The 22,903-nt window shown below is 39.9% G+C and overlaps 2 protein-coding genes across 2 annotated transcripts in view; one reads left to right on the plus strand and one right to left on the minus strand.

Moving 5' to 3' along the window:
- Positions 1 to 502: 502 nt before the first annotated feature.
- Positions 503 to 22,903, plus strand: part of LOC140236774 (uncharacterized) — a 44,303-nt gene continuing 21,902 nt past the window's right edge. Inside the window, exons 1-3 of the mRNA XM_072316704.1 lie at positions 503 to 620; positions 8,929 to 9,858; positions 19,908 to 19,991. Of these exons, the coding sequence (XP_072172805.1) occupies positions 8,937 to 9,858; positions 19,908 to 19,991 (1,006 nt within the window). The 5' untranslated portion in view covers positions 503 to 620; positions 8,929 to 8,936. The remainder of the gene's footprint in view (positions 621 to 8,928; positions 9,859 to 19,907; positions 19,992 to 22,903) is intronic.
- LOC140236966 (uncharacterized) lies at positions 14,667 to 15,708 on the minus strand. Its single transcript, XM_072316912.1, has one exon. The coding sequence runs from the start codon at positions 15,706 to 15,708 to the stop codon at positions 14,743 to 14,745; it is 966 nt and encodes a 321-aa protein (XP_072173013.1). The 3' UTR covers positions 14,667 to 14,742.

A 22,903-nucleotide genomic window follows, 5' to 3' on the forward strand; every position in this document is an offset into this window, starting at 1 on the left:
GATTTTTTTTTAATATAGATGTTCTATTTCATATATATATGATATATATCATATAATCTAATTTTGTAATTATATATATCACGCTATTTATATAAATATACATATTCGTGATTTTACCAAAGGATAAATACAGGCGATAAAACTGATTAAAAAAAAAAACCCGATAAAATACGATAACAATAATATTTCATCTTAGAACATGGATATCAACATTATAACCGTCATACATGAAATAATTTGTGGGTTATTTTGCATGGATTCAGCATGGATTCAGTGCTGCATGCAGTTTCCGTGACACGCTACCAAGTTTTCACTCGAATAGTTTGAATTGTAATAATGGTACGGCAATTGCACTTTCTCCGCTACGACGGCGGGTACGCCCACATATCAGACACACACATAATATACACAGGCAGGTTGTTGAGCATGCAGCTCTCTCTCTCTCTCTCTCTCTGCTGCATCTCTCTCTAACTCTGCGCTTTATACTGTACTTTGCCTGCCGAAAAAGAAGTAGCAGGGGGATCGTGAGAGCACAACAATTTAGGAGACCAATGCATTAATCGCAAACATGTTTACTCAACTCTTCCCATATCAGACGGTGCTGGACTGGAAACTCTGAGGTAAATATTTGCGAGATTTCCCAGATATTTTATCACGTAATTGTGTTAGCGATAGGATTATTATAGAAGTGTTTTGCAACCAACTGTGCAGATTCGAGTCGGACTCGGGTATCCGTGATGACGATCACCGTACAGTAACTACAGTATTGCACTATCTATCATGTCTATTGTTATAGTGTAGAATCTGGTCGGGAATTATCGAGTAGACCTAATTTACCTAGACTACTACACGACACGTCTGGCTTCGCTTCGGCGGTGTTGTCGGTGATCATGACCGAATGTTGTCTTCACCTTGTCTGAATGGCCATGGGTTCCTACGGCGCAGCCCATTTAGTGCTATACAGCCAAATAGGGCGGGCAGGTGTTCAAGATGTGCAAAATGAGAATGGAATGTCAGTAAAATCTGCAGGTGACGAGAATGGAAAGGCCAAGGGTAAGTCTAAAGAGTTAGTGACCTGCTACCAAGGAGAGGATACACAAGATATCAATAAAATTATCAGGACAGTGTCACAAAATGTACAGCCAGCGATAGACAAAATGTTTATTGAATACTACTTATTTAGTTACGGTAGGCTAGACCCCTCTAGTTGGGGCTTAGGGACTACTAACGTTTAATAGTACTCTAACTAGGCCTACTTGTGGTTATTACTGGTGGGACACATATGCTGCACACTTTCACACACTATCGATCTCCTTACCACTGCTGCACACTACCATACACAGTGCGTATTCATCTTCATGTTCAAGCATGAAGCTGCACTTGATGGAATTACGGAAGGAGCCTAGTAAAAGAGTAGTTACTAGAAGTAGAATCTAGAGTAATCAACCCTGTTTGCGTCAGGCCGTGTACAGGACTACAGCGTGCCTATTTGCGGCATTGCATTGGCAGGGGCCATTTAATTCATTGATGAAAAGGCCCAATCAGGTCCACAGACAGGTGTCACTTCCCATTAACACTTGCAAGTTGACCGAAAGATCGGTCTTTTTGTTGTTGGGAATAGATCTATGTTCTGCAGAGACTGTGTCTGGCTTCTGACAGAATCCCCTTGTCTACGGAGGAGAGCCATGAAACATTATAAGTAAAAAAAAAAAAAAAAAAAAAAAAAAAAAATCTTCCGGACAGACAGATTTTTCTCTCTTTGCGAGTAACCCAACTCCTGCTGTAGGATCTTTTGTAAACTAGAGAGATATGACTGTGATACTGTAGATCTGCATGGTGTTTTGTTGTTGTTGTTGTTGTTGTTGTTCCAAGGGTTTTTTTTTTTTTTTGTCTGTTTATAATGTTACTAATACTAGTAGCAATGACAAGGGAACGGATTCATGAGGCTTTACACTATGGTCATGAGCAATTGTTGCCACAAAGTACTTTAGAGCTCTGTTTCAACTGGAAAGTGACTTGCTATTATAAGCCATTGAAAGTTCATCCTTAATGGTAGCATTTGATATACATGTAGATTCTACTGTATGTCCCCCACAAAATTACAACGGGAACCTTCGCATCAATAACTTTTAAAAAGGTAAATCAATCCAAATACAACTTCAGGCTATGAAATTATATTTGATATTACCCACATCTTACAGAAAAACACACAAAAAATGTTACTGTTTTGATATCACAGTGTGTATACAGAACTTTAGGGTCTCCCTGTGTTTGATTTATGAAATTGATATAGTGGTTTTGCTCATGATTACCATGATTACTAATATAAAGTAATAAGTAGTGACAGAAATATGTTGATTATTATACAAGTACAGTGTATACTGTATGGATTACAACTGCATGAGCTTGTTGATGTTCCTGTGCTATTATTACAGTTATAGCCAGTGATCACTGCGATGTGATCAATTCATATACATTGTAAATTGTACATAATACATCTATGTACGTATACAATGTACATGTAGATGGACTTTCAACTCCTTGTTTACTGTGTGTAAATTCAGTAATCCTTTACTGTCCTTCCCTGAGCTACATTGTAAGCTCAGGGACAATATTTTGTGTGCTTGTACATTTACTGTACAGGCCTACATGTATAGGTAACCACTAACCAGTAAGTTTACGACAGTTTGTAATTTAATGCTTGTGTCTGTAGTTATTTAAATTTATATGAAAGATGATAATTTCCTGTGAGTGAGAACCAAGATGTACAATGGGCGATCAGATTTCAAGTTCGGTGCTAGTGCTAGTGCTAGTGCTATCTCAGCACTAGCACCGGCAATAAAACCAAACTTGAAATCACGTCGGTGTTGAGAGTTGACCTCAAAATTATGACGTATTTCCGGTTGCTGGTGCTGGGCTCGGTGTTGAATGTCGTCTGCTGAACCGAGCTTCTCCGTCTGTGTTAACGGTTTACATGCTTTTTCCCTAGTTCGGTGCTGGTGTTAGCGTTGTCGTGCGAGACCCGTATTCACGTCCATAATAGATGCACGTTTTGCGTGCAAAGTCTATGCTAATGCTGTGGTCGCCCACGTAACGTACGCGAACACTCTCGACATGGCTTTATAGATCTGAGTCATCTGATTTCAGTCAAATGTTCACCATTGAACTCGTAAGATTTCACTCTTTTTTTGTCAGACTAACTTATTTTTGGACTGGATTTCCCCTTTATTAAGAAATCGCCTAGTGGCCGGCAGGTGATTGGCGGGACATCTGCCTCTTTGTCCCCTAGGCGTACCAGCGACGGCCTGCTGGTCTCTGCCAGAAATTTCTCATGAGCTACCTGGGTATCTGACTGCCCCGTGGCCATTGTTATTTGATTTATATGAACTGTACTATGTTTTGTTTTTTCCTTTTTGTTCTCTGGTTGTTGAGTACCCAATAAAAACAAAACAAAACAAAAAAGCCCAATAACACTTGTGCTTTGCATCTGAGAGGGCAACAAGGTCTACGACTCCCCTGAATGTACCTCAATGACTACAACAGCAAGGTTCACAAGCCCAGCACTTTTGTGAGGGAGTTAACAAATAACTTTCCTTCTACAGCTGTACCTTGTTTGTCTCAAAATAGAGCAAAAAAAAAAAAAGGGGGTAAAACTCTAGGTAAAAGATCTAAACATTAAATTATGCACTATCAACCTCAGTTATGAAACCAAAGATGAATAACAGGTACACTTTGTAGAAAATAGGAAATCAAATAGATAGGAAGGAGGAAACCAAGATGAAAACATTCGTGTTCCAGTCTGCTCAGAATGTTCCAAAATATCTTTGCTTGCTACTCTACTTTTACTGTATTTTCTATTTCCTATTTAATCTTATATTTTCGTTATCCTCATTTCTTTTCATTCATTATGTCTTCATTAATCTGCCTAGATAAATTAAAAGAAAAATAAGATTATGAAACCATATATTACAATGTCAACAAAGCAACCCAAACTTTTAGTTTTCATCTCATCCGCCCCAAAGTGGCTGTCCCTGTCCCTCATGTTGCTAGCCAAGTCCTCTGCTGCAGGGCTACATTGTACCTCTGAGAGTGAGAGTGTCAGGTAGAAGCTGCAGCTACACCTGTACCTGTTTCTTCATTCAGGGGGAGAAGTTGGTGGGGTTTCCTTAGCTCTGTCCATCCCCTGCCTGTTCCAGATAGCTTTGGCTCCTTTTCTCCATCACGTAGTCCTGTGGTTTCCTTCTGTGCTTTTGTCGTACCCTAAATCGTTTGATGGCGACCGCTCGATAAGATTTGGGCCCCGTTTGTGCCCAGATACCAAGCGTAATTTGGGTGGTGAGTGAAAAGTGGTCAGTTCAGAGATACAGAGCAATTAACTCCGCACTTAAGCATTTAATGTATGACCTGAAAGCCTCATTTGCATAAAGTAAACAACTTTTGTACACAAATCTGCTGGGGAAGTGTTGCATGACTATCACAATATCTCATCTCAGAAGCCATCAAATGATAAAATATATTATATGCTAACAGCAAATTGAAGGAGAAACTATTCTCTAACTGGCAATGTTAGTTATTTTGAGTTTTACTGAGGATAAACCTGTGAAAATAAAGTCAAAACTTTAAAGAAAATTTGGTCTCTAAAAAAGTGTTAATTTTTCACATTTTTCTTTATTGCCCAAAATGAAACTTCGGTATATGGCTTGTGGTAGTAAGTCTATACAGTGTTCCAAATATATATATATATATTTTTATAAATATTTGTCACACGGTTATGTTGGGAAAAAACAGAGACCACTGTTATTTATGACTCACATAAAATCCATAGCGCAAGCGTTACACAGTCTGATGTATCGGTTTACGTGAGCACTGCATGAAACAGTTGAAGCACATTGCAGGGTTCTTCTCTCACCCCACTTACCACCCTGTGGACCAAAACCAAACTCTGTTGCAGTGTGCCGAACCCTTACCCCGCTGATTGTCTAAGCATGCGCTAACAGTAGAGAATGCATGCACAGGAGGATGACCTAGTTGTGTATGTCCAGTATTTTCTCTAAAATTTAATTGTCTTTTTGCTCTGATTTTAACCTAACTACTAATTGCACAGACACAAAACTTCGCAGGTTGTGAGTCTGGGGTATACAGACTAACAATATGTGACCCGCGACAACGGTTTCAGGCGAAAGTCGCAAGAGCAAATTCCCTCCTAGGCGGGGTACAAAGATTTTGACCATTATTTTTGTCGATTTAGTTTTTTTGCAGAAATCGAATCTTTGATATGTTTTCTACATCTACACTAAATTTCATTGCATAAGACTAAGTTTTTCCTATCGAAAATGGAATTTTAAGCACCCTATGTTGGATCGCACTCGTCAGATTCGAGCTTCATTCGAACGCCGCGCCAATATCCCCAGCGTTGCTACGGCGCAGGGTCTCGCACGCGATTGGCTGGTGCATCGCACACATTTACATAATTCGGCATTCGGAGACACCTGTTGCAGCGTTTGGGGAATGCTTTGTCCACGCGTGCACGATTACATGCGCCATTGTTCTTGGAACAGTGGTTTATATACGCTCACTCTGAAGTGCGTGCTCTTCGTTTGGCTTTCTATCCAAACTATTCTACCGCAATGTTCGACAACGGAAGTGAAACCAAAATCATGTTGCATAACATAATCGTGTGAAAAGAAAACTAAATATTCTCAAATTTGCCTACTTGTACATGTAGTAAAAATTATGACAGCAGCCTGACTCAATGGAAGGTAGATATTCAAATATTACACGTCAAGTTCGTACAAAAACGAGTCGTGTTTGTTTGTTTATTTTAATTTATTTAGCACCACTGAACAAAGCAACATATGCATGTCTCAAAGCAAAACAAACAGGAAGCGTGACCCTTGCCAGCACTAGCAATTTTCCGCCTTCAAAACAAAAGGATCGCCAATGATAAAGACAAATCAACCACAGTGAAAACGCGATTAGTAAATGTGTTACATGCACACGGTCATGGCGTGTGGATGCCATTGCGTAATGCATGCACCATACAGTACACATGTGCATGTACACCATACGTGTAATTATCGTATTCGCCATCTTGAAAGACGTACTGGAAAACAAACCCGAGCGAAACGCATTGTTTTTCGGCTCCATACGCTGAGCTCCGAGGAAGGTGCCCGGGAAATTTGACTCTCTCAGTGAGCCAATCAGAAGGCGATGTGGTTGCTAGAGGCGGAGCTTAACATCAATTGGCACCATCGTACGGATGGGTGATTCTCCCCTCGCATCGCCGCTCGGACATTGTCTTTGAGAAAGAGGTGAATCTTCAAAGCCTGTTTTCTCGCAATGTTGTCGGGCTAACAACTGAAAAAGTGTATTTTATTTCTCTTTCTATGCCCACTTATGGTGTCGAAGAATACAAGTATTTTATATCAATGGAAAGCTTAGGAAATGGGCAATGTGATTCAGTGAAAAAATGAATTTTCAAAATTCCCGACTTTTGCCTGAAACCGTTGTCACCGGTCACATATGTTAATAAATACATAGGTATATTCATGCCCCCCCCCCCCCTCCTGGATCCGCTCATGGTACCTACTGTACGAAATACGAATTTCACAGTATAGACTTTACTAAGCTAATTCTGCAAAGAGTATGAATCTAGTCAAAGAGCTTTTTTTTTTTTATTTCAGTACACAAACACATACACACAGGTACTGGCTTTGTCGAGACCCTGCAAGTTACAGCTGTAAAGACTGATTTTCGAGGTCTCTGTCCTACATGAATTGATTATAAATTTCTGTAAAATTAGTTTCCCAGTTATTGAGACTTATGAGGTTTGTCATTTATAAGTTCACAAAACCCAAACAAAGAAACTGCAGATGAAGCTGAAATCCAATTGATTGAGTTTTGGATTGCTTTCTTGGTACCATTGGAATTGCAACCATTTTAGCAAATGTTCACAAGCTGGTATGGATGCTAATGGAACACATTGTTGCACACATATGGGTATAAACTTATCACTATGCTGAAAAAATTGATGTAAAAAATTAGGGAGGAATTAAGGCATTGGCCTGAACATGAGTCACATCACATTTTGCCAGTGTCCAGAGGACGAAGTATGAGCCAGTTTCCTGCTGGCAGTACAACCAATTAGTAAATGTCAGACGTGAGTCAGAGGTAAACCCCCTCCCCGTCATCAAGGTTTTGCCACTGCACCTGTCTGGCTGTATGCTGGTATGGGGGTATGCCCCGAGATGACCACCACGCTGGCAGCAGTGTCCAGTCATGTTCAAAGAGGTGAGGGGCATGGATTGTGCTGGTGGGGTCACTCAGCTTTTTTTTTTTGAGACACATGCTGTCAGGATTACCTCTGGTGCATATTATAGGGCACATTGTATTTTAGCTACACGTACAAGTGTATTGTGTAGACCCTCTTCATCCCTACAAATGTACTTCTTTTTACTGAACACTTTTGCATGAGGCTTTGCTGTGCCCTTGCTTTTTTTATGGTGGAAGGTAAGTGGTACATACTAGGCATGGACAGTGGAGACATAGGATTTGCCGACTTTGTTGTGTGATATACAGGTGTACCGTACAGTGTTGTATGTCCCCCCCCCCCCCCCAAAAAAAAAAAAAAAATTACAATGGGACTCTCCGCAATGATATCTTTAAAAATATTGAATCAATCTAAATACAAATTCAGGTTATGAAAGTATAACTCATTGCCCACATCTTACAGAAAACCCCATTTGATTTGCCACAGTGATCAAAGAGAAATGAGGAATTTTGTAAAGGATGTCAGGAATCTCTTCCCTCCAAGTTTTGTCTATTGTACATTTGTATTCACACACAAGGTCATCGAAGTGCTAAACATGGAAGAATCAGACTCATGACATGCTTTACAACAATCTACATTTCTCTGTGACCGCTTGACCAAATCGAATGCGGTTTTCTGCAAAGTAGAGCTGAAATTTTACATTTTAAGACCCTGAAGTAGCATTTAGACAGTTTAATCATATTGGGTGTTATTCATGTGAAAATCTGATTGTATTTGTTGTTGTTGTTGTTGTTGTTGTTGTTGTTTTTTGGGAGGGGGGACATACTGTTCAATTTGTACATTGTACTTGATGTGTATTTTAATCAAATCATGTCAGGAGTGTGTTTTCTGTACTTGGGTAACCACTGCAAGCACTGAAGGTGGAACTTCCCACCAAGCTCAAGTTTATATTATTATGGTTAAGATAAAAATCAAACCAACAAAATAATTGTAGGTTTATTAATTTTCTGTTGAAAAAAACACCCAAAACAAACACACAATGAGAAAACCATTGTTAACTTTTTTAGTGTATTCTGAACTTATATATGATTTTACTGAAACTCTACTGCAATGATTTGTTCGAGCATACGTGTATGTTGTAAAAGCTAAGATCCCAGGGCATCTGGTATGTAGTAATGCTGAAGAATAAAAATGCTGGTATTATACAAATCCCCCTATCCATGCAGAGTCTGCTTTGAAGTATACCACCACAAGGAAGGTAGTTGAAGTAGCCTTAGATTTGCAAATCAAGGTGTAGAAATTGATGAATGCTCAGTGATTCATACCTTTATGAACACAGTGAACTTGCTTTGAAGTACAGCCATTACTTTCATGACATACAAGTACCTGGTATACATTTTTTTTTTTTCTTAATATTAAACGAAGACCTCAGTAACAGGTCAGACAGTTATAGATTTTTGTGCATTTAATGTTTTTCTATGATACTAGCTTCAAAGCACAACCATAACATCGCTAGCAGTCCAGCTGACCATGAAAAATGAAATTCCTTTTCAGGTAGCATAAACTTTCCTTTGGGATATTGTTCCTTTATGTATGTGTGTGTTAGTTACTGTATTGTGCTTATTAATTCATACTGTATGCTTTTTATCTCTCCACAGAGGCAGTCATGGATTTTCTGAACAAGCCAATGCTGGAGGCCTGGAAGGCCACCAAGAGAACCCTTGCTGAAATTATGGACAGCAATGACGGTGGGAGGAGTCCTGGACCTTCGAGCCAGAGGAGCAGCTTTGACCAGGCTTTCAGCGGGGAACCCGGACCGTCGGGACTGTCGCATGCTTCTGGCACTGGTAGGAAGTCCAGGTCTAGCATAGGGTACAGCAAGGGTCATCACAAGTCGCTGGAAAGTAACCTCAATGTTGTCAGCCCGGATGTTGAGCGTGAGAACAGGCCTGTGGATTACAATAACATTGGTGGCTCTCGCGTTGGGGGGAGTGGTCTTCCACACAGTACTTCAACAGACTCGCTGGACTTTGCCGAAGTCCAGAAATCCCCTAACCCCGATCAGACATCCCCACAGAGTGTTCCCAGGATCAGGTCCAAGGACAAACAGGGGTCCGATAAGGAGAGGACTAAGAATGCGTGGACCAAATTTCGATTGGGATATCTGAGCAAAGGGACAACCTCCATGAATGTGAACGATACAGATGTTGGGAGTGCAGAAAAGTCGCCCATCCTTCCCACGAGAATGGACAAGACGTCACCAACGCATACCATTAGTAGCAGTGTGGGCAGTCCTGGCAAAAGCAAGATGGGCAGTCGCACCTCCAGGAGGTCGCGGGGTGACATCACTCAAAAGGGTTTTGACTTTCGCTCCCGTTTCCGCAGCAATTCCAGCGATCGCGCCACCATGAGACGGCGGGAGCGCGAGGAGAAAGAACGAACGAGGAGACTGTCCTACACACGTTCCACCTCCTTCGATGCCAACGAGGCTCAGGTGGAAGATGTGACCACGTCGGAAGATGCGGGGGAGGATCAGGCGGAGAAGGTCAAGAATAAACTGATGTCTATGTGGAATAATGTCAAGTATGGTAGGTATTACAAGTCACTATGACATTAACCTTGAATGGTGTTCAGTTCAGTTTTTATTTCTGCATTTCAAAATCAATACAAATCAACAAATCAACAAAATACTTACAAAAAAAGCCAGTACTCAAAATACTTACAAAAAAAGCCAGTACTCAGTACTTAGAGCCAGTACTCAGATTTGTCATTCAAAATATTGCAATAATCATGATCTAGGGGAAAACTGAAATATAAATAGAAATCAATCTCCTTTGCAGCTTGAAAAGGGAGAAGAAAGAACTACCGGTACAATGTACACTTAAGAGGCTCAGATGTCTCTCCAAAGTGAATGAATTCAATGCAGAATGATAAGTGTTACACTCAGTGACAGTTTGAGGGAACATAGACACAGTTTAAAAGGTGAGTTCGATTTTTTTTTTTTTTAAAGTTTGATTAATTCCATGTGCTGCTGTGTCTAAATAGACACAATTAATGACACCAGAATAGTACGACATTATTGTGAATACTACCCTGTAAAGTATTCTCGCAAATTTTCATTAGTGAAAAACACTTGGGTTTATATTTCAATATTCTCAATCAGTTCCAGCGGTATTGGTGCAGAACACTTTGTGCCGTCTGGATGAGCTTGGGGTCAGGTGCTGTTCCATTGTCATAGAGGAATAAACTTTTTGGAAAAAAAAATCATAAATTGGGAACAGATTGTCAGATTTTCCTCCGATTCACTGAGTGTTTCACAAATCTGTGTGCAATCACTGAACTTACTGAACAATTTTATGAAAAGTGTAAGAATTATTGATGTTACATTGTATACTGGAGCCAACTTACCGTATGAAAAAAAGGAAGGTAGTGTGCCCACTACTATACAAATGTAGCTTTCCATTTTTCAAAGATTAGCATTCAAATTCACAGATTTAGCAGATGAATTCATCAATTTAATCAGTAATCTGCCACCCTAGGTCATCATGTACAGAAATCATCATGCATGTGTACCGTAAATACTGTAATTCATTTCTGGAAAAAAAGAAGAAGAAGAGAATATTATCAAGTACCCTGTATTCCATTTCCAGGTTTGTGTATTGCTTGGGCTCTGTAATGTGTGTGTGTGTGTTTGTTCGTATCCAAGTCTGTTCTAAGTGTGACTCAGACGTTAAGTGCCTTCAGCAACCCTTATGAGCAAGATGTGATGATAGTACAGGTATAAATAGAAACATACTTTCCTTGACAGTGGGGAATTCTGTCAGTTTGCTGAACTGTATTTAGATCCTCAATTTCTAGATATATATATCTTATTCGTCACACTGCATACAAAACATCCAGGGCATTTATTCCTTTACTGACAAGCTGCTATCATCTGTTGCTGAAAATTGTTCTGTTGTGTAGTGTGTATTTATTTATTTTTTTTTTTAATACACATACTATTTCATGAGTTTTGCAAAATGAGTCTTTGATGGTCTAGAGAAGTGGAATGGAAGATTAAACGAGAACTTACCGTTTGAAGTTTAATATTAATTTTATGAGTAATTGGAGGGTGAGATTACGTCATATATGAGATCCCGCTAGTGCGCGCGCCACTCAATATTAGAAGCAAGAATGTGACCACTGATGTAGGAAGATAACGAGAGTTTAAGTTACCGTTTGAAATTGAGGGAGGGTGAGGTGGGACGTAATCTCACCCTCCAATTACTCATAAAATTAATATTAAACTTCAAACGGTAAGTTCTCGTTTAATCTTCCATTTTATATCGTAATTTCGTGAGAGATTACGTCATATATGAGATTTCGAAGCCAGTGGTTACATTCTCGAGGCAACCCCCCCGAAAAGGGGTAGGGAGCATACCTTAGATAGAGGTTCCATTGCCATTCTCATTCAGGCTGAATGCTGCATAGATATTGTGTCTCCAAAAGTTCACAAGTTCAGGCAGTTCAAGACATGTCTGCTCAAATCTTAGGGCTTCACAGTCTATTTTTTGATAATTGTTTCTACAAAATTTTTCTCAGCAGGACAGGGCTTGTTGTAGTACTTGCGAAAGGTTCTTTCGTTGGCCCAACCGGCTTGCGCAAGTATCTTAGATACTGGGAAATTTCCTTTATTGGCTGCGGAGGTAGACGCTGCCCGAGTAGAATGCGCCTTGTAGATCCCTGTATCAATACCCGCAGCCTCCAAAACCTTCTTAATCCAGCGAGCGATTGTTTGAGAGGATACCCTGTGATACGGTTTCTTGTAGCTAACAAAAAGGTACCGCTCACTAGCTCTGATCCTGTGGGTCCTTCTGATGTATTCCTGCAAATACCTGACCACACAAAGTCTCCTGTCTGGTGGGTATGCCTGGAGCTTGACACTGTGTGAGTAATTTCCAGGCTTGCTCTGTTTTAGGAGATCATGAAGGTGAAAGGTGGCTGCATTCTCTCTTAACACCATATCATCCAAGCTTAGGTAGTGTAATGATTGAATCCTTTGTGCTGAGATTAATGCAATAATCACACACAATTTAAGCGTCAATTTTTTCAGGTCCAATACGTGCGCTGGGGACCAAGAACGAAGAAAATTGAAAACAAGGTTAACGTCCCACGTTTCCATGTATCTAGGCTTGGGTGGGCGTAGCTGAAAAACTCCCTTCATAAACCTCTGGATAAAGGGATGGTTTCCAACTGTAAACATAGTATCTCGAAGTATCACAAATGAAGATAGAGCACTCCGTGCTAAGTTTATGACACTGTAACCTGCCCCTTTTTCGAAGAAAATGTCACTCAGGAATTCCAGGACAGCTTGAACATCTGAATACAAGTAGTTGCTGCATTTCTTGTCACAAAATGCTTTCCATTTGTTTATGTACACTGCATACTGTTTTTTAGTCCCTTTTCTCCAAGAAGAGGCCATTACAGCAATTATCCGTGCATTCAATCCCGCATCTCTGAAGGGGTTGCACAGAACCTGCAAGCAAGAAGATCAATCTGAGTGTGAAGTGGGTGAGGAGTGTTAGAAACTGGCAATGTTAGTAAGGATTCACTCCTATGAATAACAAGTGGTTCCTCATTCATCATCCTGTTTAGGAGAGGAAACCATGGCTGGCTTGGCCATTTTGGGACTACTAGTATCCCAGCTGCATTATCAGATTTGATTTTTTGAATGCACTTAGCAACTAAGCAGAAAGGAGGAAATGCATAAAAGTACCACTTTCCCCAATCGAGAGTAAAGGCATCAACAGCCTTGGCATGTGGGTCGGGCAGCCATGTGACATAGTTCTCTACCTGCTTGTTAAGTCTGGAGGCAAATAGGTCTAATTCTGGTGTCCCAAAACGTGAGGTTATTTCTTGGAAAACTGTGCGGTCAAGCATCCATTCTGTGCGGTCATTGAATTTTCTAGACATGCGGTCTGCCTCCACATTCAGCTTTCCTGGCAAGTGTGCTGCTGTGACCCAAATTTTATGAGTTTCGCACCACTGCCAAATCTCTCGGGCTGCCCGATCACAGTCAAGGGATTTAATGCCTCCCATGTTATTAATGTACGCAACAGCAGTACTGTTATCTAGCCGTAACAAGACATGAATGTTTTGTGAATTAGAACAGAAGGACTTGAGTCCCATGCCAGCAGCCAGGGTCTCCAGATAATTAATCTTATTCTCCCTGGCTTTTTGCAGCTCGTCTTCATTCCATCTACCCCCTGTATGGGTGGTATGATCAGATGCCCCCCAGCCTTTGCCACTGGCATCCGTGCACAATTCGAGCATAGGTTTAGGGTGTCGTAAGGGTGAGAAAGCAGACTGCACATTGTCTATCCACCATTGCAGCTCTTCTTTTGCTTCCAAAGATAGGCTCATTTTTCTGTCAAAATGCCCCTTATTCATTTTGAGTGCTTTGATTTTGTCCCTTTCTAAAGCCCTGTAATAGAGCTGTCCATACTGGACTGCGGGAAATGATGCTACCATTTTCCCGATAATTCTAGCCACCTGCCTGACACTGGGGTTTGCTATTTGCATAAGTTCAGTGCACAAGGACTGTATTTCCTCTGATTTGTTATCAGGCAGTCGAATTGTCATGGTCTGAGTGTTGAGAATGAAACCAAGAAATTGTATTTCTTGAGTGGGGCATAGTACTGATTTATCTGGGTGCACCAAGAACCCAAGTTGTGCAAGGATGCTAGTGGTTTCCAAAACCGTTTGCAAAGTTTGATTCTCACTTTCTCCAATAATGAGGATATCGTCAAGGTATCCAATTACTACATGCCCTTGCTCTCTCAGTAATGTGAATGCAGGTTTCAGTAGTTTAGTGAACAACCTTGGCGCCGTGCTCAGGCCATTAGGCAGTACTTTGAATTGCCAAAGTTGATTTTTCCAGGAGAACTTTAAGAACTTCCTGTGTGCTGGGTGCACAGGTACTGTATAGTACGCGTCCCGAAGGTCGACTGAAGCTAAGAAACTATTTTCTGAAATGAGTTCAATAGCAGTATGGATATTTTCCATCTTAAAATGCTGGTACTGGAGATATTTGTTGAGATCAGACAGGTCTAGGATAACGCGTGTACCCCCATCTTTTTTAGGCCGTGTAAAAATATTAGACACGTATTCTCCAGTTTCCCTCTGGCACTGTTCAATTACTCCCTTGTCACGGAGTTTAGAAATTTCAAGATCAATATCAGCCTCTTCGGCTTTATCACATCGAAAAATGTAAGGGGGTTTAGTTCTAGATGGTGCACCCATCTCTTTACTGAATTCAAGCCTGTAACCACTTACAGCATTTAGCACATGTGGGTCTGAAGTAATTTTGCGCCACTTTGGGAAGAATTGCTTCAGTCGACCTCCTACCACAGGTTCTACATTATCATGATGACATAGCTTTGCATGATCACTAGAAAAGGATGTTATATTTACCTCGTCAGTTGAACTGGAGGTTATCGTGCTCTCTTCATCCCTGAGCCTTGCTTGCTGCCGCAGTGCGGTTGGTGCTGGCTGGGATGTGTGAAGGTGTGGGGAGCTGGCGGCTTCCCCCTCCCCTTGGGGCGCTGGCCCAAAAAAGCATGGCTGGTAGCTCCAGTCCACGGTCCTTTTGCACCTGTAGGCCTAGTCACATCACTTGTGCTTGCACGAGATGTAGTCCAGCCCGCGTCGCGGTACTGTTGGGGCAAATTCGAGCTTCCTGATGTAATCTTGCTCCTGCCCTTGCCATATGCACTCCTGCCATAGTCATATGGGCTGAAACGCTGCTTTTTGTACTGTCTGCTATGCTCACTCCTGAGGACACCCTCAGTTGCTTTTTGTTCATCTCTAATGTCTTTCATTTGCTTTCCCAGGTCGTCACCGAAAAGGAATTTGGAGACCGGTGTAGAGGGCTTGCAGAGATGTTGGAATTGATAACCAATGTCTGGTTTCATGAATTCCTTACGTAAGGAATTTAGCTCAAAGTTCGCACTGCACAGAAGTGCTAGTGCATCTTGCTGCTGTTCAGTAATATTCTGTGCCGACACTGTATGTATGTAGGCATTGATGCCTCTCGTGAGATTCTTTTGGAGTCTCTGAAATTTGAGGTCTCGTGTCTTTGAAAAGGCAGGGAGCCCATTCCAGATTCTTTGGTTGACTTTCGGCACATCCACCAGCTCACAGTTGCTGGGAATGGGGTATTTAGTGATCGTATCATCTACCACTTTGGGCTCAAGCTGGTGGGTCAGAAGGTAGGCTGTAGACTTAGCAATTTCTGGGTCAATGGGGGGACCAACTTCCTCAGCCACAGCAAATTTGGCTGCAATGTTTGGAACTTTTTCCACTACAGGAGGGGGAACTTCGCCTTCTTCAACATCAAATTTGTCATCCTGACAACGATCCCCTTGACCTGGTTGGATAATCACTGAGTTTTCATCCATATCTCGGCCCAAAAAAGGTGCCGCATATTCATCATCATAATGGCAGTCAGTATCTGCCGAGTCTGAAGGGGAGTATTCAGAACGAGTCCTGATACTCTTTCCATTGCCACCGCCTTCACGGGCTGGTGTCTGCTTTGCCGACTGTGCCTCCACAAATTGAACAACCACAGCTAACTGGCCTTCAAGCTTGCCGAGTCTATCTTCCAAAGTTGAAACTTTAGAAGCCAGTTTGGCAGGTGGTTTCACTGTTTTGTTTGCACCGGTACTACCACTAGGGTTAGCACTGCTTGTAGTTGCAGTAGTACTATTACTAGTACCTACCTTGCCGGCTCTAGTAGGCGTTTTACCTTTGGCTGTCGCAGTTTTCTGCTTGCACTCTTGTGCGTGTTGGTCTCCGCGACCCCCGCCGGTGGCTGCCGGGGACGCAACTGCTGTCAGCAGCGGTGGTGCGGCTGCGCCGCCCACGTTTGGAACGTTGGTTGAAGACATAAATACCGTTGTTGTTCGGCTGAAGAATGATCGTTAAAACCATAAAAAACCTGGCAAAACCTCCCGTTGAGGTAACTTTAGCTGTTATGTCAATCCAACTCGAACGAAACTTGAATTTTCAAGTGCAATTCCGGCGAATTTTCCGATGCACAGAAATTCGCGTGTAAGCAAGATGGCGGCGACTAACGAATTGAGTGGCGCGCGCACTAGCGGGATCTCATATATGACGTAATCTCTCACGAAATTACGATATAAAATAGAATCATGACCCTCACAAACAGTATCAATTCTTCATTTCATGAATTATAAAGTCATTTGTCATGAATGAACAGAAATTCTGTAGTGCACAATGTGCAATGTAACATACAGTAGGGTCACAACATAATTGTAATATATATACATGTAATAATAATAGTGGCTACTTTTATAGTACACAGGTCCACCTTTCAGTGCTCATGGTGCTTCAAAAATTAAAAAATTACTACGTACTACATGTATAAAAAAAAAGGCCTGTATACATGTTCAAACATGACAACAGAGAAGAAAATGGCAAACAACAAACAAACACATACTAGATAAAGAATACAATTGTTCCAAACATTATAGGCAGCAATTATAGTCCTCAGTGTGAGAGTAACAGATGTGTTTTACGTTTAGATTTGAATGTTTCTGTAGATGACATTTTCCTTTTGTATCTGTAATTGATTCCACAATTCAACATTGCTCTTTCCCCGTCTACAATACTTGTATGATGCACAATATATGAATTACTGCATTGTTTATTGCATCATTTATTTCTTTATAAGCCACTTGATCAGTATTAGTGCACTCATTACAGGGAAAACATACCATGTAATGTGTTTGTATACGAACAAGGATTTACTCATGTCTTGTGACACATTTAACCGTATTTTCCACACACACACACACATACAAGTATGTGCAATGTAATAAACCTCTTGAGAACTCAAATACTATTTAGCCACATTCCATTAAGTGTGCATCATTGAGTGTGAATACAGTCTATGGAACGTGTACAATTCCCTGTGTCTTGCCTGGGGCCAGCATTTACACATGCTGTCAACGTATGCTAGGTGTCATAATGCACCAAAACAAATATATTTGTCATACCTACATGTGTATCAACAAAGTGGACTTTGCCTGTTTGAGTTACAGTTGAACACATGACTTGTTTTATTGAGACATGTGATGATACGTTGCAGGTCAGGTTTACCATCTTTTATCCAACTGAACTGCGCTTGGTACAATGAACATTTTTTGTGTGTAATACACAGATTAACACAGTGCGCTCTCTTGATATCACTAATGCATCAATGTACACTTGTACAATGTACAGTATCCCGGTGAGATCAATTGGAATTTCCTTTACTTCAGTAATTCTGACAAAGAATGAGTGGGATATAGAATATTGATGCTAAAAAAAAAGAGAATACAAATGGGAAAACTTTGTAGGTTTTTAGTCCTTCAGTATAAAAGAAAGAAAGCAAGAGAAGAAGAAACAAAAATGGTGTGTAGCAGTACTTTTCATGCACAAACTTGCTTGCTTTGTGACATTGTGTGTATAATGTATTGTATACCCTAAAAGATGCAGACAGTCCCAGTACATCACAGCAACTTCCCCCTCCTTTTTTTTTTCTTGATGATACCAGATTGCCCTGAAATAACCAAATTCATTTGTGCCTGAATATGAGACCATGCAGTGTAGTCCAGTTACCACCCTCCTCAATGAATACACTGGATCTTTAGAGCCCAGGTTCATTCTCTCTTTGCCAAAGCAATTGTGGTTGTATTAATCATTGTAATGTGACACACTATGACAGGGTGATCTCCAGGGCTTGTCTAACTGTTAGAGGGCTTTACAATTCAGCACTCCGCTTAATCGAGTCAAATTGAGGTAATCAGGGACTTCCCCTTTAAAAAAGAAAACAAAGATTAGGAAAAAACTTCAGAAAACTTCTCCCGCTGTGTTTCTAAGTCTTTCAGTTTGCAGGTCATGAGATTTAGAAAGTGTAAGAGAAATACAGCACCTTTCATTATCACCCTAGTCATCACCTTGTTTTGGTACATGTGTTAATTTTTGAAAAGTGATGTCTTTTAATGATAGATCACCTGCTTGAAAATTTGTCTTTTTCTTGAAAAAGAAGTGCTGTTATTCTTTCAAAGTCTTCCACTTATTTTTGTGAAGAGTTTCTTATCAGATTGAGTTAAATTGCCCTGTTATCCAACGATGATTGAACTTGATCTCATTCATAGTTTAGTGTACGAATTTGATGATGACATTCATGTGTACCATGTGATGATTAATGACTATAGATGTTTTGCTGGATGAGCTGAGCATGGTTTCTTTTTCTTTGTAGAATGCGTTTTGTGCCTGTTAAACACCTAATACCATATCGTACCATTGCAGTTTTAGTAGAGATATATTCTGCCAATAATATTAAGTTTTCCTCAGTCTTGCAGATTAACATTAAGCCGATATTCTCAACAAGGTGCCCATAGTCAACCTTGATGAGTTTTCTCATATTTTTATTTCGCCTTTTTTTGTGTGTTTTGTTTTTTGTTTTTGCTCATTTCAATTTGGTTTGATGCTCTTCCTTTAATATTCTGATTTGCCCTCATTTGATTCCATTGCCATTTACATCAAGGAGGTATTATTTTGAGTGGATATGAAACAATGACGTCCTAGTGTTTAGTGCTGTGGAGAGATTTTTGTTACGTGTCGGTGATACTGTACTGATGTTTAATGTATAACTGCATCAAAACTGAAACATTCTTTTTAACGAGGGCATTAGCACACGTGACACCACAAATTCCATTCAGGCAGGTAGTAAAATCTTGCTCACTTTCCTCTTGGATCAGATAGGGGATAGACAATTGTTGATCTTAACTCAGCTATGAGAACAAATCGTTTTCCCTGTTTCTATTACAGTTTTTTCTGTTTCCATAACTAATTATTTTGAAGTGAGATGTATCATTCAATGGTATTGTATGCAGACAGTGAAAAGCATTGAAGTTTTGGTTTCTATTTTCAATACCAAATCGTTTCATCATCCTTCAGCAAATGTTAGTCAGTGACCCGTACTTCATGCCACTTGAGATCTACAAGGCTGTGATGGCATGTACACATTCTAAAGGCTGGATACAGTTTGATGGAGCCATGCAAACAAACAAAATGGAAATGAAAACAACAATAGTTACATAACTTCAGTTGTAATCCCTTCATTCACATAAAAAAACAACAACACCACAACAACAAGGAGGTGAGACGAAATCCAGTGTAAAAACAAAGATGTCATGTGAAATAGATGAAAGTAGGTTACAGACAAGGAGGTGCTAGAAGATCAAATTTGACAGTTGCCTTTAAATACTTGGAAATTATGAAGTGATTATTCGAGTCACGTAGGCCTATGTGCACATCTGGTAAGTTTGATCATGCTCTGAGGTGAACGTACACAAAATGTCCAGCAAATTTACTATTGAGTTTTCAATATGCTACAGTGTTATAGATTATGATCAGTGATGTTAAAATGATCAGTGCTTTCTACAGGTGACTTTGTTGCGTTTACCAACTCAGAACCACATTATTGCTACTTTCCTCGTATGATTTATTAGAGACTTTGCATGTGAAACATCAGACCTACAGTCATAAAAGCAGCATCTTACCCCGTGTCATTTGCCTCTCGTTTCAGGATGGACGGTTAAGACCAAGACCACTTTCAGCGCCCAGAAACCAATCTGGTTCCTCGGCAAGTGCTACCATCAGAGGCCTGAAGGTAGGTGTTGATATCCAATGGCCCCTACTTTGTCTGGATTGGCCGAAGACAAACTCTCCTCCAACTGTAACACGAAAAGCGTGTTCGTGTATAGATTTAAATGTCTTTTCAATATGATTTTTATTATTCACAGACCCACCAAGTCTCACACATTGGGTGTGAGACTCACATGTAAAAGGTCTTTCTCATGCTCACATACCTGACAAGCTCTATCTCAACCTCTCTCTCAAAAACAAAACAAAACAAAAAAAAAAAAACAAAGAAAAGAAAAATGCACGAAACAGGGATTTCCAACCTCCAAAAAGGGCACTTAAAAAAAAAAAAACAACAACAAAAAAACAGAATAAGTCAAAATATTACATTTAGTATGGGGAGAGGGTACACTCCCCCCCCCCCCCCCCCCCCGATTGCTGCTGTAATTGACGATTTTTCTATAATTCAGTATGGAAAAAAAATGTGTGATTCATGAAGAGAAATTCCACAATGATTAACAAGTTGACTTTGATAAACACAGTAAAATCAAAGACAGACATATTGAACAGTGAAAGCCTTATTAGAATGAGAAAATACCAAAAACAAATACAACCCCCTCCCTCAAAAAAAAAAAACACAAAAAAAAAAAACAAAAACAAAAACAGAACGGCAACAACAATAACACCACCACAACCAACAACAACAACAAAACTGGCAAGCTTATTTACAAGGTATTAACACAGGTCTCTGGCACTTCGTTATAACTTGCCATGTTTTTTTTATCAGCATGCAGTCAAGTCATCGTCAGATGAAAAAAGCAAATTCAGGGTGAATAACGCTTACCCGTAATTTGTACAAACCAATGTGAAAGGTGTATGTCTACATGGCATTATTATATCATCCACAGAGGAAGTGGCATTATGTGTACATGACCAACATTTTTTGTTCAAAAAAAATAGATAAAGAGTCTTTAACTGTATTATGAATAATTTCTCTATTTTAATTAAACACAAAGTTAGTGTACATTTTGTTACGCCAATTGTTTAAATTGAAAAGTCACCTTGAAAATAGAGTAAAATCACTACCGGTAGCCAGTGAGTCAAGCACATTACCTGATCCTTTTTAATTTTATGGTAAATTCTAGGACACTCTTGATACATGTTATGCTGGATGTGACAGTGCAAAACCAGTTTTATATTATCAGGTGACTTGTCATCAAGGTTGTGTGACTGAATTCAGAAGTGCAGCCATCTGCAGTGTTAACATCATTTTCGACAGGAAATAGCAAAAGTTCAGTGGAAATGCAAATTGCCTGGTATCATGCAAGTTTGTCCCAGTGCACAAGTTTTATCAGAACATGTAGGCGAAATTAATTGGATGAATAAATTAGGTGTTCACACAGCTTTAATATACTTGACTATGCAAGATATTGTCAGCATTTTGGCTGATTATTTTAGTTGTATCACAGTATGAAAAATATTACCACTCTTTCAGTCAGTTTTTCATATAAAGGAAATTCAGCCAGCTTCTCTTGTAAATCTTTTCCAGCAACAGCAAATCCAGTGGCTCTCTTCACTTGTAATGCAAACTTTGCACAAGGGAACCATACCTGTACCCCTGCTCAGTATTACCATTAGTTGGTCCTGCATCAGAATCTGAATGTTGTAAAGTGTTATCTAGTACACCGATCTGTTTGTCATCTTTGAATATTGCCATCCACTATTTGAGGTCAGTGGTACTATTGTCCCACTGGTAGCAGCTCTCATTTAGTACTGTAACAAACAGTGTAGATTTGCAAGCAGGTGAACTAATAGTGGTTGTGTGAGCACCCTTGTGTTTCGACTGATACCATATAAAGCCCCAGGGGCAATATCCCAGTGAAGCAACCTGCCAATGACTGTCTCCTCCACCAGTAACTTTAAAAATGTATTCTCTTATGAACACATGATTTTATTGATTGCTTGTACGTATTTATAGTAACATACTTTTATTCATATTTTGATGAAAAGGTTGTTGTTGAGTTATCATGATGATTTCATTTTAGTGGAGTACTAAAACAAACTGAAGCTGAAACAAACTGAAACTGAAGAAAGGGAAACTGCATAAAACTTCTTTATGGTGTCAATATAAGCCTGTGGCAACCTTGAAGTGCAGTTCAACACCATGTTCAAGTTACTGTAGCTGTTGATATGCAGTATTTACACTGTATTATTATGATAAAAAGTAAAATCAACAAAACAATGGAAAAAGTTAGTGAATCACAAACTTTGTCGTGAAATGAGAAAGTCACAGAATATAACAAGTTTTCACAATGCATGTTTTTGTGAAATAGTGACATAATTGTAGCAAACATATGCATGCTAATTAGGTGTTCAAGATAAGGGTGTAATGATGTCATGACCTCACAAGGCCTCTAGTGACCTACACACAATACTGTATTCACTATTGTACATTAACTTTTTAATGTGAATAGGTTCACAGTAAAATGAAATGACAGCTTGCTTCACAAACAGCTGTTACATCACCAGAATTGTTCATACATTATGTACAGAGTACATGTAGGTGTTAATATGGTCAACTCTTCGTGTACCATGCTTCCATGCCTGACTCTGTCAACGGCTTGCCACCTTCACATCTAACTCAAACACACAATCGCACATCACATACTGATTGGTAAATTGCAGCGTGTCGCTGTACATTAGAAGCATCATAGCCATAGCTTTATCATAAAATTTATATCAGCAGCAAAGCTTGTCATTTTCTCTGCAAATTTGCTGTGATGCATTTTTAGCATAAACACTACAATAAAATTTAATGGTTTTGAAAAATAACATTTCACGAAAGCGCTTATGAATGCATTGCCGTGTCAGATCAATGTGACACATACGGGGTTTACCCTGTATGTGGTTCACAAAGAGAAGAGAGATTACACAGTTAAA

This window comes from Diadema setosum, chromosome 13 (genome assembly GCF_964275005.1).
Source record: "Diadema setosum chromosome 13, eeDiaSeto1, whole genome shotgun sequence".
Lineage (NCBI taxonomy): Eukaryota > Metazoa > Echinodermata > Echinoidea > Diadematoida > Diadematidae > Diadema > Diadema setosum.

Bases quoted from the DNA above. Each gene is read 5' to 3' on its own strand.
- LOC140236966 (XM_072316912.1), bottom strand. From the start codon at position 15,708: ATGGATGAAAACTCAGTGATTATCCAACCAGGTCAAGGGGATCGTTGT.